Genomic DNA, 17,502 nt, shown 5'->3' on the forward strand with positions numbered 1-17,502 from the left:
TATATATATAAAATCTCCTCTCTTCACCTTACTAATTATTATCATGTAACGGAGACTGAGAACAAAAAGACACCAGGTAGCAGAATCATTATTTGGATCTACCCTTGTGCTGTTTTCCCTAGATTATGAATAAGACCAGACTTATAAAATGTATGTGTTTACGGTAAAGGACTTGATCGTCCTCTTGATTCTTTCTTCCTAACTTTTTACCTCTTCATGTTCATGGACATAGTATAATTAGGTCAGCTTTTTAAATTTGTTCATGTTTTGTTTTCCTAAGGTGCCTCAGGGTCCACTGAAGGATCTGAAGAAGAGGCTAAGAAACTGGCACTCCCAGTACTCACACTAGTCTAGTAGTACGCTGATAAACGTTAACCAGCTTTCTGGGAGAAAAAGCCTTGACTGGTAGCAACGGTTAAGTTCTGTGGTGTACATACACCCAACATGGGCAATCTCAAGCTGCCAATGGGACATCTGCAAGCGGAGTTGAGAAGAGAGAACACGAGCATCCCACTGTACGGAATTTCCACCGTACAAATAGGATGTAAATAACCCGAAGGCACAGATAATAGGAAAATGTAGTAAAATAATGAGAAAATGATAGGTTTAAAATAATACCTCTTTGAAATATGATTTATTTAATTGTAATTTTACTTAATCTAATTTTTAATGATGATTGTGTTTAATGATGGGCTCCCAAAATTCCCTGAAAAATGAAGAACCACTCTTGCTAGCCAGTATAAGCTGGCTCCAGCCTATCACTGCCTGCATCCCAGAGATCAAGGACAGCACCTCGTCTTTTGCATAACTTTGCCTTTGCATGTTATACCAAGATGTCATATGAAATTGATTATATAAATGGATTTTATCGTATTAAAAAGTTTGAAAACCACTGATCTAATTAGATTTTATTATAGTGAAATCTGTAGACAATCCTCATCTATATGATTTGGGCTGCTATTTGAAAACATGTTTCCTGGACAGGAGACCTGCTGAATCAGAAGTGTGTGTGATGGTAATGGTGGTGGGCTGGGGTCGGGGGGGCAGGTTGGGGTTACATTTTAAACAAATTAGTGGCTTAAGGGATTTTAATGGTCCTTAAAGTTCAACTCTGGGCCTTCGACTTCTCTTTCCTCCAAGCCTGCGTTGGTAGCCTGAGTGCTGATGCAGCCACACTCAGCTTCAGCTCCAGGACAATGAGCAGATTCAATTCCGCCTATAGTAGAGGTCCAGCTTCGGAGACTTGATGTCTCATAAAACCAGAACATCTTTGACTATGCCAAGGCCAGTATAATTTAAAAAAAAAAAATGTCCTAACCAGCCCTAAACAATAGGCAAGGGGCAAGTATCTGCTCTCTTTATAAAAGGTAGGAAAGTTTATTTCTTCTGTAAGAGTAGAAACTCTATTTAATCTCGGGTGTTGTCACATTTGTCAGAATTTCACATTCACTGATGCTGTTCAGGGAGGTGTCGAGTTTTTCTGACAGAGAAGCAAGGAGGGAGGCTTCCTAACAAATTGGCAGAGCTGAAGAGTTTAGCGAGTATCTGCCACATGTTATATATTCAACGAATATTATAATTAAACAAACAAATGAGAAAACACATGAAAGAACCCAAGATCATAATAGAAATAATCTTTAAATTCTTCATTGTCTTTTCTCTAATGAAACTTCCACATTAAAGAGAGCATTTGGGTATTTTTTTAAGCTAACGATGTTTCCTTCAAGTGCCATTACATTTGATTTCATCAAGAGAATTATGTACACTAGTATCGAAATGAAACAGAAATATTTTTTTTCTTTTTTTGTAAGTACCAAAAAGAAAACTCAACTGGAAATACTGAAATATAGACATCTTTGAAGAAATACATGTTGATATTACAGCCATGGACACAGACATATATATTCTTTGCAACATCTAGATTCATCTGTGCATAAAAGATACAAAGTTACAGTTGGCTTTATATTTTTTTTCTAAAAATGACTTCTATTTAAAGTCAGTATGAGGCATTTATTCACATATAAATCCCTTTTGTGTGTCTCTTCAACTTTATCCATGTAAAACTAAAACAGACAACTATCTATTTAATAGCTACTGCCTCTCAGCTAAAATACAAAATGCTCTGTCAAACAGATTTCTCTGAAAAATGAGAAATGTTTAGGTAGGAGGAACTTGAGTTACTGCAAAAAAAGAAAGAAAGAAAATGGAACAGAGTTACTTGTAGAAGACACCAGTAATCTCTCTCCCTGTTCCATTAAAATTATTTATGTAATATGACCTTAAGTTAATTTTCTGAAAATATTAAATTGCTCTTCAATACCTTTTAACCTACTATTACGTGCTTTCTGATGTATTTGAAAAACCCATTTGTATTCCAAATGTAGATTACTTTCCACAAAATGTTCAGGAAACACGAAGATGAGGCTCTTAGATTCTGTCAATTTCACAGAGAGCGTTTTCTAGTGGACCAAGTGACGTTTTGAACAGCTTTGTAAGATTAATAAAGACTATCTTTTTCTATGTGAAAGAGCAACATAATAAATGAAATAAATAGATTTCAATGTTGAGTGTGTTCGAGAATATATATTCGGATTACATAATGTTAGTGGGCATTTTAATGAGATTAAACTAACATGAGTTCAGAGGATGATATGTTAGACTTAGTTTGGTTGCTAAAGCAGCTATATCTTAAAATAATACTCTTATTTAGAACATTGCATAATTACCTGGCAACATTTGCTGTATACTTTTTATCTAATTTATGCCCATTTATGGTTTAGTTTTACTATTTGAATTAATAATGTTTGCTAATAAAATATATGCCTGGTGTTCTGATTTGCATTTTCTCTGAATCTAACATACATTTTCTAATGGTTCCACATAACAGCTGCCAAAATTATTAGAGGTTTTATTTTATTGCCAACAAACCTTGAGGGCTGAGGTAATGTTCTTCTCCATGACCTCAATATTTTCCCTTCAAACTTTTAATAACAAATATATTCTAGAACTTGGAACTGAGTGATGTTTCAGGTTTGCTTACTTAAACTACACCTCCTCTGATGTGTTTCAGGTTAATCAGGAAGAAAAAACATAGTTGTGAGGGACAGAATCTTACACATAGATTCACTCGAGAAAAATCTAAGAAGTCAAGTCAATGTGTGTGTGTTTTTAATCTCCTTCTTAGCTCTCCTTTCTCAGCATCTACACCCCTCTCTCTTCCTATGCTTTCCACACAGTTTTGATGTCCACTGGATAAATGAACCCCTCTCCTATCTTCTGGTCTAGACCTTACTTTCTGCCTGGAAACTAATTTTATTGAGAAATTAAACCACCTAAAGAGGAAGCTTATTTTGGATTATTTATTTCCCTTCCCTCATAAGGCCCTAGATGTAGGCAGCAGTGTGGCCAAGTGACCGAAAAGCCTCGCTTGGCATCCAATCCCAGTCCTCCCACTTTGTCCCTGTGTGGCCCTGTGGGGTACATTACCGAGTCTCTCTAAGCCTCAGGGTTCTTTTTGGTAAAATGGGGATAATTTATACAATCTACTGACCTTATCACTTTTTCACTTATGTATCATCCCTCACCCCTGTGCCCTCTTTTTCTTCCTTAGACAGTTCAGATTCCACGGACCGACCTTCTTTTTAATCACTCCCTTGCAAAACATCTTAACTCGCTCCACCCCTTCTCTGGCAAACACGAAACAGAATAAAAGCCAACTACCTGCCTACGTTAGGCCAGCAGTCAAGCAACCAATCATGGGGAGAAAACTGTCTTGGCTAATTTCACTTTAAATTCATGACGACGAATCTTGAATGGTCAGTCCACACTGCTTAGCAATCATAATTTCATAATATATTATGATCTCTTTCCTACAATCTGAAAAAAACTATTTCTCACCTTTCCCCCCTGTCTTGAAATCCCCACTACTGGCTCCTCCAAGACTTCACAATCTGCTGATGACCATTTCTCATACTTCCCATCTTCCTAGACCCAAAGTGACTGACATACTGCATCCACACCCACTCTCTCTGCCTTGGCACACCTTACCAAGATGTTGATGTATCTATTCCTCTCCACTTAATGCTGGATCTTCTACCTTCTTGCTTACTCAAAAGATTGTACTCCTGCCATTTTACACTTTCTCTTCTGTATCACTGATGCTTCCCTGTATCAATTATTTAGTAAATACTCCAAAAGTTATAGTACCACTCTTGTTCAAAAAAGAAACAATAACAAACAAACAAACAATAAAATCTCCCTCAAGCCTACCAACCCTACATACAGTTACTATCCATTTCTTTGCTCGAAAACTTCTCAAAATCATCATCTGAAGTCACTCAGAGCAGTCCTTCAAGTCTCTATTTTCATGTCCCCTCCTACAGAGGTCACTTTGCTGTCATTATATGACTATGTCTTTCATCAGCATGACATAGTTAGCAGCACCCACCTTTTGGAAACACTCTTCCCCCTGGGCTTCTGTGACAACACATCTTTGTTTTCTCCCATCATTCTTGCATCTCCTAAATGTGAAGCATCGCAAGATTTAGCCATTTTTTTCTAATTATGTTCTCTCCCCGGGTGTCACTGATATGACAGTGACTCTAAATGTATACCTGTGATGTGACCAGTCCTCAGACTTCTAGTCTCATATACTAGATTGTCTATATGACTGGCATCCCTAATGGCATGTCTAATAGTTATCTTAAATTCAAAATGTAAAAATAATTGATTGTTCCCTTTAAACCAATTTTTTCTCTATTCATCTTCAGCTCATTAAACAACTCGACAATGCACTCATTTTGTAGTCAAAAAATATATTTATCCTTGATTCTTCTCTTTTCCTTGCCCTTTATGTCCAATCCATTAGCTAATCTTATTGGCTCTAGAGCCAACACACATCATAAATTTCCCTACTTTTCTCTCCATCTGCTCTGACTCCCAGTTCCAGCTAAAATAATCTCATACGGACCACTCAATTGTCTCCTAATTGATCTCTCTGCTTCCACTCTGCCCCATCACTAATAATTTTCCTCAGAGCAGTCAATTTGATCTTTTAAAAAGTTGAATGAGATCATTCCCTTTTTAGAACCATTCTCATCATCCACAGAATAGAATTCCAATTTTACCGTGTCCCATAAAGCCCCGCATGATCTCGCCCTGACCCGGCGCTCTGTGATCCACTTGTATCGTTGTTATTTCGTGTTTACAACCATGCACAGACAGTTCTCTTCTCAAGGCTCTTGCACTAGTTACGAGCTTTACTGAGAACGACTTGCTCTGAGTGTGGAGACAGCCAGCCCTTTCCCTTATTCCCGGCTCAGCTCACGCATCTTCTCCTCAGAAGGCCTTTCGTTGATAGTCTGATTTAAATCAGGTCCTTCACTATCACGTTACTGTGTTAATTTTCTTCAGAGAATTTACCATTCTCTTGTGTTACTTGTTCATTTCTTTATTCGTCTACTAGTCTATTTCCTGGTACTTGAATGTAACTAAGATCTAGGAAAAAAGGATATTTGACGGACTTCATAAAACTTCTCCAGACATAAGCACAGCTCAGAGTTAGTATTCCAGTAATTAGTTTAATGAATAATACTTATGAGGTTGTTATAAGACATAAATAAACCATTGATTTAATTGCTTTGCATAGTGCCAGGCACAAAATACCTGATGAAAAAGTTAGTTACTACCATTATTATTATCATAATTAAGTACTTTTTAAATATGTGCCAAGAATGGTAATTATAATAACCTATGCGAATGTCTTAAAGCTTTCGGATGAAGTGTCTGTATTTTAACAGCTGTTTTCTAATAGAAATAATATTTTAAGCTACGTTAGTGAATTACACGTTTTTTGGAATATGAGTGAATGTTTCAACATCTCTAAAATCAAATCATAGGTAGCAACTGCTTTTATACTGGCAGAACTGAACCTGTTCATGTCTTCCAACTAATCAATCATTCTAACTATAAGAGAAACTTCGATGAACTAAATTAAAATTAGAGACCTTATCACTAGACCTAGATTCATTTAATTTAAGCCCATTATTAAACCTCCCACTTTTCAAAAATGTATGACTCGAGGGAAATCTCATTAAACTTCATGGAAAGGCTAAAGTGAGCTTTGCCTTCGGAGCCAACCAAAAATGAAGCCATTAGAAATGTGTATGATGAAGTACAAATTACAAGGTGATATTAAAGTGAGAACAGAGGTCGAAAGAGAATGGTGTTCTATCACATATTTCAGTCTCTTTGTCAAAATATTTTGTGTGGATATACCAAATGCCGGTGACTATAAAAAATTTGGAAAGAGCAAAGAACAATAACCTCAACACACAAAATAGCAAGAATAACGTATTTAAGTATTTGGCATATGAAGATGAGAACATTCTAAAAAGTGAGTTTTTCAAAAATCCTGTTGACATTATAAAAAGTTTATTTTAACCTGGAGATTGAATCATGTCTGCAACTTATTCAGACCCTGTAATAGATGCCAGATCCAGTTCCAAAGCCTTATTCTATAGCTATAGGCATTTTAAAGACTGTTTCTATATTCACTTCCAGCTTTCACAAATTTAATTTTTCTTCATCTTCTCTCCTCTTTTTATTTACTTAACTCGATTTATATATTTGTTCTAAATTAACTTAGGTAAGATTATACTTTTGGGGGAGGCAATGTTGCTCAGCTTACGGAGTACTTCATTCTTTTTTGGAATGTATGTGACGGCATTAAGATAAATAACTTTGAAAAATTTTTGAAGGTAGTATTTAGTATAGAAGATTTTTGCAGAAAAAAATAATTTAGATAAAGCAGACTTAAATCAATTATTTCTCACAGCCTTTGGTATCTCTAATTGGAGACTTTATTTCTCACAATTTTTTAAACTTCATTGCTTGGGAAAATACCATGAAGCAAGTAGTCTTGGGGACAGAGTTTAGGGAGAACACCTTTAAGAAAATGAGTGATAGCGTGATACAAAGATATGTTTCGAATTTTCCGAGTATTGTCATTTGACTTATTTACAAATGCATTTAAATTGGCATGATGCTTTTACATTATTTAAAAATTGGTTATCCAACATTTTTCACTATCTTGATATCTTTCCCATTCACAGTTTATCCATTCATTGTGTTTTCATTTAAAAAAAAAAAGTTGGAAACTCTTGACTTATTGAAACTTCAAAAAAATCAAAAGATCGGTTTATTCACTGGTTAGGAGTGCCAGTCTAAATTGTGATGGGACAAGAAACTGATGCTGATGGCCAAAACTGTGTTCCCAGAGTTACTCCAGAACAATCCTAGGCATATAGTTCTGCTTCCTTGTTGTTAACTACGACAGTTGACTTAATCCATAGATTTAAAAAAAAATTCATAAATGTGAGAACTTGGAACAGAAGTATTCTGAAAGCACTATCAGTAATACGAGGTGAGGTGTTTCTTCCTAGCCAATTAAAGCATCTGCCTATATTCTTGACCACTATGATTCATTGTATCCTTCGTTTCTCTGTGAGAGTGAAGATCTAAAACTTTAAAAGTGTTTCATTTCTCTAGTAAGAAAAAGAGAAAAGGCAATCAAACATCTTCCCATGAAAACTGGCTTCTTCACTCTTTTATAAGGCAAGTCAGCGTACAGGCAGTAGAATGGTAGTTGCCAGAGCAGGGAAGAATGGAAGGAATGGGGTGTCAATGATTGATGGACACAGAGTTTCAGTTTCAGAAGATAAAAAGTTCCAGAGATGGATGGTGGTGAGTGTCACACAACAATGTCGATACACTTATGTCACTGAACTGTACATTTAAAATGATTAAATTGGTAAATTTTATGTTATCTATATTTAGCCACAATAAAAAAGTATCTATTTTTTTAAATATAAGTACAGGGTAGCATACATCTGGAGATGGGTTTATCTTAATTATAGACCAAACACAGTTTTATTTTTGAGAGCGTCTCAGGAATTATTATATGTAATAATATAATATAAAAATTTATATCCAGTCTATTCTACAAATTCCTGATCAAAAAAGAAAGACTGCACTGTAAGAACTACCAGGAAACATTGCCTTCCTTATAATTATGCTCCATTCCTCATGCCCTTCCCCAAACTGTTTCAATCATAATTCCCTGGTCATTAGTTATGCCCAAAGAATAGTCACGTAATGAATCAATAAAGGGATCAATATAATAAATACAAGAGATCTACATCTACTTGAATTGACTTGATGGATAACTTGGACCAGACGTTACATTCAAGCAGAAATGCTCAGCATATTATGATTGAGTACAAATACCAGTGTTTGTGAGTATAAATATTATCGTACTTAAATTGTGTATCAGTAAGCAAATTTCAGTTTCTAATTTATTTTTAAATGGAATCAATCATGTAAGGTCTCCTATGTGTCTTATTTCTCTGCATTAAATCCATTTCAGAATCCACCACGTTTGTGAGGGGAGGTCTCAGAGCCTGGCTCCAAAAATCTTAGAGGCCACAGTGTATTTTATGAAAGATTTAAGATGATTCAGAGAGAAAAAAAATAAGTGCATTATCACTAGCCCAAATGACAAGCGGTAAGAGACCTCAGTCAAAACCCATCCTGTAAACATCACATCTTAAGAAGCGTGCCCCTCTGAGGTTACCCAATGATATGACATTTAAATTCATTCTCTCTGTATTGTTTAAAAATGTGTGTGTGTGTGTGCGTGTGTTAAAATATACGGGGTCAAAATGATCAGTTTGTTTGTTTTCTGGAGTTGAAAGTTGCTATTTTAGTTCTTCTTTTGGGTAGTTTCTGGGTAAAGGGAATTGTATGATCATGAAACTAATTTTCAAGTTATTTAAGAGGCATGCCAAATTATACCAAAACATCGGGGAGATGCTTTAAGATGTAGGAAGATGAGTCACATTTTCTACTGTTACAATGAAGGCATCACACACACTATTAAACTGTGAATGACTAACTGGGTACCAGTCTTTAGGAATTTAAAAAAATGACATCTACATAGTTGCATCTGGCAAACCAGGATAAGAATTTCAACAATAGAGAGGTGAGCAGTGATATAAAGAGAAGAATCCAATATTCTGCATTTAAAAACTCTAAACCTACACAATGATCTATGCCTGCTGGTATACCGGGTCTTGTATTTTTCTTATTCCATTTCCTACTATTATACTATAGTTCTCAGCTGATATATATCTGAACTTGTGAGTTAAGCCCTGTGTATTTTAAATAATATACTTGTGCCATTTTCTCTAATTCTATAAAGGTGAAATGACTGAGAGAAGGTATAATAAGTAGAAATACAGTCATAGGTATTTAGAGCCACAAGAGACTTCAGAAATTATCTCTCCAATGCTCATTTTATCAGCGAGGATATATATCAACTTTGAAAAGTTGCAACAGGTTAGATGTAGTTAGATAAAAAGTGAACTATTCTTCACATGTTTCCTACTAAGCTATGAGCTCCATGAAGGCAAAGACTGGGTCATGTCCCTAGCATTACACATAGATAGACAGATGATAGATGATAGATGATAAATGATAGATAGCTAGATAGACAGATAGATAGATAGATGATAGATAGATATAGCTAGTTAGCTAGCTATAGATAATAGAGGTATAGAAATAGATATATAGAGATACAGATATAGATATGTAGTAGCTATATAGTTCCTAGCGTTACATAGTGTATACATACATAAAGTCTATCTGTATACATAGTAGACATATAATAAGCACACAATACATGTTTAATGAATAAATGCAACTGAGGCACAGTGACTTTCCAAAATCTCAAAGAGCTAGTAAAATAGCCCCAGCATCTTGAGTCTCGGCATACTCTAAATGGTCTTGTTCTCAGAGCTTTTGCATTGGAACAGAGGAAAATAATAAAATGCAAACTTAATAAGTTCTTTGCATTCCATAAACCTGTGCTTTATATGCTAGCCAACTAATTAAGTTATATTATCTATGTCTTCAAATAATAACTGAATTTCAAAGTAAATCTTAAGTAAATTATCCTTATAAAAAGGTTTCCCAATAAAAGTCACATTTTAAAGTCCATACTGTAAAGTATTATTTTTCTTTTTTTGGAAAGATATTTCTTATAAACAAAATTTTAGTACAAAAAATAACCATCTCATGTGACCTATCATTACCTGAAATGAGTATTTGTAGTTCAAGGCATTCCTTCAAAACAAAATTTGTGTTCACATTTACCCTGCAGAAATGGACTCTAGTCTTTTCTGTGATTACAGCTTTATAAAGGTAAGCTACTATACTGGGTTTTTAATAGTAAGAGTAACAGAATTTCCTTTGCTTCTTTTATCTACGTGTATATAGGGACCTCTCTGTTTACATACCCTGGATCATGGTTTCTCAGTCCAACTGGCTTACAGGTGGCCATAACCCTGCTAAGTACCTATAAATGTGACTTTCCCATTTTACATACAGATATCCTAGCCATCTGTGTGCAAAAATATTAACACCACCAAATTTCCTCATTGATTGTCAATAAATGATCGATTACATTTTATAACTGTAGCTATGATATAGAATAATGTTTTAAAACATAACTGTTCCTACCAAATAAATAAAAATCCCAAGTAAGAAGAATAACATAAAAGTCATAATTCTGTTAGTCTTAAAGAATACAATACTTATTCAACCATAATGTTTCTTTTTAAATAAATTTTGTTCCTCAAATGATATTAGTCAGTGGTAAATATTAGTATATTTGAGGGCTTTTGTTTCAAACAAAAGAAGACTAGTCTTATCAGTCAATATCTCTGCATCGACATATTGGGAATGATAAAACAGTGTGTTTATCATGCAGTTTCTTTCCTTTAAGTAACAAACCAAGAAAATAATTTATAATTTATAATTCCTTAAAAGCTAGGAAATAAGATAACAAAGCTGGGGGAGAGAAAGAAGTTTTCCAGAACCCACACTACTGTATTCATTCTGAAAAGCTAATGAACGAGTTCAATTTTCTAGCAATGCAGTGTTCCAGAGAAAATTACAAGAGGATAGAAGGCATGTCTGCGTTTAGTTGCTGCAAGTATTGCATATTATAGAAGAGTATAGGCTGTGATATTTGTATACGTATATATATGTCAGTTGAAAAGTTGATTTTGCAATACAGGAATTCCCTCTTCAGGAAAGTAATAAATCCATATTCAAATACAGACAGCATCCAGGGCCATTCAATAATGCCTTATTCACACCTTGGAAGAAAACATTCACCCTTTGTTGAGCAGATTTTTAAGGGATAGGAACAAACAGAAAAGAGCTTATGTTAATTTCTGTTTTGTCTTGGAAGAAAGATGTGAAGTGGATGGAAATGCTAATAGAAAATGATTCATTAAAACAAGAGAAACTACAATAAGCTTTCCAAATTTAATTCGTTAATGACCTACAATAATTGTAAACATTATTTGACTTTAACTTGACGATCTCTTAATTCGAGCAGCGCATCTGTAAAATATTTAATGTTGCTGCAAATAACATCTTTTTTAGGGTAATGTTTTATTTCTGGTTATTTTCCTTTGCTTATTTTTTTCTCCCTAAGTTCACTTATTTTTCTTCGTTCTAATTTTAAGTTTGTTTTACTACTTCTTATCCAATATAATATCTAAAAATATAAAAGGCTAACAATTATAGAGACATTGCACTAGCTCCAAAGGATAAATTCATATGACAGAGGCAAATCCAATCAAAGCTAGCAACATGTGGCAAAGATTTGAACATTGAGTGAAGTAACAGCTCGACACTAAGTTAGGTCCAATGCACATGTTATATTACTACGTCTTCATGATAAATCGATAGGGAAGGCATTAATAGTCACACTATATGAATATAGAAAATGAGGTTTGATGTGGTTGGAAACTTTTCTAAGATCACATATAGTGTTAAAATGGAAAGCTACGATTAAAAGCCAGAGTATGAGTTGGTATGAGTCTCTAAGACCCGTAAAATTTCTCTGCTGTCTCCCAGAGACTAGAGACCAGTTAGGTCAATTCCTAAGCCCTCACCTCACCTCCCGCTGAAGCCCAGGGATAGTGAAATGATTTCCCTGAGTGCACGCAACCAGATGATCGGACAGAGTCAAGCCAGACCAATCCTTGTTTGCTTCAGGTTAGCATATGGTTTGGGCTTCTGATTTCTGGCATTAAGTTCCTTATCTTCACCTATATCTAGCCTAACATAAGCCTTTTTGAAAATTGTATCAATTTTCCAGGCCAGAAAAACATTAACCACTGAGTAATATTGCTTCATAGATATAAACTAATTGGACCTCAAGAATGGCCTTCGATGTCTGTATTTATAAGGGAAGGATAGGGATGATGATGAAATATTGAATTCTAATTAATCTCTCAGGAAACAAAGTCTCTATTCTACCTCTTTCAACTGTTTTATTATTCATTTCTATATTCATTTGTTCCATATGGCATATTATGTCCCATACTGTTAAGTATATGTAAATAGACATCTTTTTTTCCCCTGATGGAATAGCCTTTAATCGTTGTAACATCTATAAAATCAAGTGTCATAAAGTAAAGAAGTCTTTCTTTCTTTTAGTTAATTCAAGTATGGTGGGATCAATGTCACTCACTTCAATGTTCTGGAACATTTCTTCCCGTGAGAGCCACTGTTCTCCCCACACAGTGGGTGGGTGAGCAAAAGTTCTATGTGTACAAGTAAGAAAATAGTGAGCATTTCAACAACTTACCCTAGAATTAACCACTTCCAGGGAGACATTCTGAGGTGGGGCACTTGGCACTGAAAGGAATGAAACAAGGTAAGAAGGTTAGCGCCAAAGTCATGGAAGAGGAACTACAACACTCTTTGAAAAGAGAAAGTACGTTCTTTTCACAATTCATAATGATAATTATGTCAGTTGAGTCAGGTGGCACTTTTAAGTTTCCTGGAGATGAAAAATATCTGCATTTGTCTATTTTTTTTCCTCACTTGATGGGCTAGTGATTCATCTAAGGAGCCCCCAAAACTGTTAGGCAAGAGAACACCTGTCATGGTACCAAATGCTGACACTTAATTATAGCTTTCTGGCAAGAACCTTCCTGGAGAAACCAATAAAAACACACAGGAGATTTTCTAGAGTGGTTTTAAAGGCTTAAGATACTGTGTATTTCAGGATCTGCATGGGTTTATGATAAAATATCTCACGCTAATAATGGTCACTTGAGTTGCTTACTCCCTTTAGTGTAATTTTTATTCTCTCTTAAAAAAATAAAAAGAACTACATCCTTTTTTTGTTTGTTTTGTTTGTTTGTTTGTTTGCTTCCTTTAAAAGTTTGTTTTTTTAGCTATATGTTATAAACCTGTGTGTCATAGATGCAGGTTACCAAATGGCATTCGGTGAGTCAATTCTATTAACAAAGGAGCAGTTTATTTTTCTTTGTGGATTTTCTAGGAATTTTGTTTCTCTTGCCTGCATTTTGATTGTTCCACTCTTTCATGAAAGATGGAGTTTTCTTTATAATACTTATAATGAATATTCACTGTGTCAAAAAGTAAATATTCTATTATGTGAGTGATTCAAAGACAACCATTCATTGAATGGCTGTTATGTGTCAGGCACTATTCTAGATGTCTTGGATGAATCATAAAATAATAAAGCTTTCTGTCCCACAATAGGAATAGAAACAGCATTCGATAAATGGTTAACACATATTAATCTGCAAAATGAGTAGTACCAATCCTTGTTCATGACAAATTGATTATTTTAATAGAAAAGAAATGTTCTTAGCATTTTCAAAAATTTTTTTGTCATGTTTCCTCTCCTTTTACTTGAACTTGGAGGACAATATCTATGTTTTTCTGGGGTACTTATATTTTACCCAGAATTTATTTATGCTCTACTCTGATTTTACTTTCTGAAAAATAATCACCATAAGGGCATGATATATGCCTGATTAATCTTTATATTCCCTAAACTGACATTCAATTAATATTTACTGACTCAATGATTAAATGAACAAATGCTTACTTACTTAAATATTAGCTCCTGGGCCTTTCTGGACACGATGGGAATTGTAATCACTTTGTTTTGATTTTTTACTTCTTGACTTAGTGCTTGATTAAGGCTGTACCAATATGGCTTGTGATAAAGTGCTCACTGGAGGCTTGTTTTTCATAAATTATGTCTACAGGTATTCTTTCAAAAAATTTCATAATTTAGGAAATAGACTTTATCAATTTCTTTTAGTTCACATTATAATTTTCTTACAAAATACAGAATATAACTCCCACAAGGACCAGGATTTTTGTCCCTTTTGCTGCTGCATCCTCAGTGTTGATACGAGTATCAAGCACATGGAGGCACACTTGGAAAATATTTTTTGAATTAATTAACAGAAAAATTGTTAAGATATAATAAAATCATTTTTTATATTCAGAGTTTCTGTCACAAGTTTTTCAATTTTATTTTTCTTAAATTAGACCATAGATACAGTAAAGAGCACAAATCTTGAAAGTATGACTTTGATACAAAGTTACGTGTGTGGGTATGTTACCATTTAAACGGTACTGAGATTGAGATATAGAACATGTACAGTACTCTAGAAAACTCACTTGATTCTCCCCTCAGTCAATACTACTCTTCTGAGTTCTAACTCCATAGAGTAGTTTAGCTTGATTTTAATCTTACAAAAATGAAATCATAGTTATTTTTTTCCCAGGGTGGGTTTTTTTGCTCATTATTATTTCTTCAGATTCACTCATGTTGCACGTAACAATAGTTTTTGTTTCTGTGTTTTTGTTTTTATTGCTCCATAGTATTATAATTCAGTATATGACTTTTAATATTTACATATTCTACTGATGAATGAATGACATTTGGACTATTTTAGTTTGGGGCCATGAGAGTAAATCTGCTATGAAAATTCTTGCATATGCCTTTTGGGGGACAATTACACTTGTTTCCTTCACTGTATACCTAGGAGTGGAAATACTGGTAGGAGTGGAATCCCCTATGTGGGTTACACACATGTTAAGCTTTAATAGATGCAAAGTTTTCCAAAATGATTGCAACCATTTATACCCCTACTAAGAATGTAGCAAAGTTCTGGTTGTTCCATATCTTTACCAACATTGGGTATTGTCAATCTTTTTAATTTTAGTCACTTGGGAGGTGTGGAGAGTTTTTATCTGCTTTCCCTGAGGACTAGTAAGTAATGTTAAACATCATTTCACATGTTCAGTGACATTTAGATACCCTTTTCTGTGGAGTTCTTAAAAGTATGTTTTGATTAACATAGATCAGATTTCCCCCAAAATTCATCTCTAAATTCTTAATTTTATCTCTTATATTCCATTTCCATGTTACTATTATTAAAATATTAAGATATTCATTTTCTCTAAAGCTAAAATTATCAGAAGTGATCTTCTGCATCTGGCAACCTTCATACCATCTCAACCCTATAAATTCTATGCTAACGAAAATGGACTTCCCTGAACTACCTTCACAGACCCCTGGACATCCCAGGCCAGTTGACAGGAAAGGGAAGAATGCAGAAGCCTTAATAAGATTATCTCTAAATCCCCTTTCTTAAAAAGAGAAAAGATTAGAAGTAGGCTGGAAATCACAATGATTGTGTGATTAGAAAAACTAAACAAACTGATAGGCTCACAATGAGGAAGAATATAATATAATCCATATCAAATTATTTATAAAGAACTGAAAATTAAAATAGGTACAAACTGAAAAAGAATGTTATGCTCTAAATCATATATTATCACAAACTTCTGAAAAAAAAATCCTTTAAAAGCAAAGTTTGGAAATAACCTCTTACTAGTAAGTAATAATAAATCATTTCTTAACATGAAAAAGTTTCTAGTTTATAATTTACATGATATTTAATATTTACATCAGATTACACTTTACTAATCATATTATACCCACCTCTGACCAATTAAATAGTATCAAAATATAATTTTGATAACACTAGCTGGATTTATGGTAGGTGACTGAATTTTGAAGGAAGGAGAAGGTAAGTTGAATTGATCACGTTTTGTTCTAGATACTGTGCTTATTGATATGTAACCCTCAAATGTCACTTTAATGTAAGTTTATAAATGGCATTTCCAGATAGCCAAGAATACATAAGAGATAGGATAAATATGTGCACTTCTTTTTGTAACTACCACAACTTGATAAATATCAAGATTATTTTCTGTATTAGAAATTGAAAGCCACAGAGTCCCAAAGGTGGACTTATAACAATGGTGTTATAATGTATTTTGTCTTTTTTTTTTTTTTGCAATAGAAATTTCTCTTACTTTCCATTGATAGTGCATTGGCTATTCCTGCTTTACATAGTAAGCAAAGAAAATGGAGAATATTTTCTACAGTACTTTTAGGTATCAATTGCTATTCCCTCTTTCAGACTATCAATTTCCATATTATTCATAGGTAAATAGATATAATAGAGAAGATTCGATGTTTGATGGAAGTGAGTGGAATCCACATTTATCTGGGTTTTTCTTTATCTTCTTATATGACAATATTTCACTGTCTCATGAGACAGAAGGGGAAGGACATAGTTCATTGCTTTTCTCTTTAAAATGTCAAGCGATTTATCATTTACAGTAGGTTCATTAAGGCCAATCACAGGTGTTTGGTCTGGAAATTCCTCTCTCTGTGGTGGAATGTGCTGGTTTGAAACACCTGGTGATGATGAGTCATTGTATAGAGTAGATCAAGTTCTCACATTAGTACATGAATCTCTGTATAGAGTCTCTTGAATTCTTCCCCATATCGAGTGTATGCTGTCCTGTACATAATTTATGATTTATAAAAATTCATATATAATTATAAGCTATTTTCTTGAAGAAACTAATATGGGACATTTATTACAGAATGACAGGAACTCACTATATTTCCATGCTGAATCCTGCCTCTTTACTTACTAGCTTATGTGTCTGCTATCTTAGTTTTGTCACCTGTAAAGTAGGAGAAAACATAGTATTATGAGAATAAAAGGTTAATAATACAAAGTGCTTAGAGCAAGGCCTTGCACTAATAAGTATTCAATAAATATTAGTGGTAACAGTAAGAACCATATGCCTATGAAATTGGGTCCCTTTGCTTTTGGACATAGGGCAAGCTCAAATGGACACTGATAAATATTAATTCATATAATCTGTTAATGACCTATCCATGTCAACTAATTCAAGAGATGATGTTTGAGAACAAACTGGCAAAACTAATTATGTTCTACACTAGATATGAGGCTGCCTAGATTGATGATCTACAATCCCAAATGGTTTGAAGAAGGGGATCGTTGCAAACCAACAATACAGTAGGTGGAGGAATTTGGACAAAAAACAATGTTTCTTCCCAGAAAAATAATTAAAGCAGAGCTAAAATAAGGATGACAGCTCATTAGGATAAAAATATTTATAAGAATCTCAGCATAACAGGGAGAACATTGGGATAATTAATTCAGAAAAAAATTATTTGTGTTTCATTTTTATTTTTATTCAATT

The 17,502-nt window shown here is 34.1% G+C and overlaps 1 protein-coding gene across 1 annotated transcript in view; it reads right to left on the reverse strand.

The window, feature by feature from the left end:
- The window catches only part of DCC (DCC netrin 1 receptor), a 1,008,917-nt gene that overhangs the window by 241,446 nt on the left and 749,969 nt on the right, over window positions 1-17,502 (reverse strand). Inside the window, exon 12 of the mRNA XM_006919890.1 lies at window positions 12,725-12,774. Coding sequence (XP_006919952.1) covers window positions 12,725-12,774 — 50 coding nt within the window. The remainder of the gene's footprint in view (window positions 1-12,724; window positions 12,775-17,502) is intronic.

This window comes from Pteropus alecto, unplaced genomic scaffold (assembly GCF_000325575.1).
Source record: "Pteropus alecto unplaced genomic scaffold, ASM32557v1 scaffold146, whole genome shotgun sequence".
Lineage (NCBI taxonomy): Eukaryota > Metazoa > Chordata > Mammalia > Chiroptera > Pteropodidae > Pteropus > Pteropus alecto.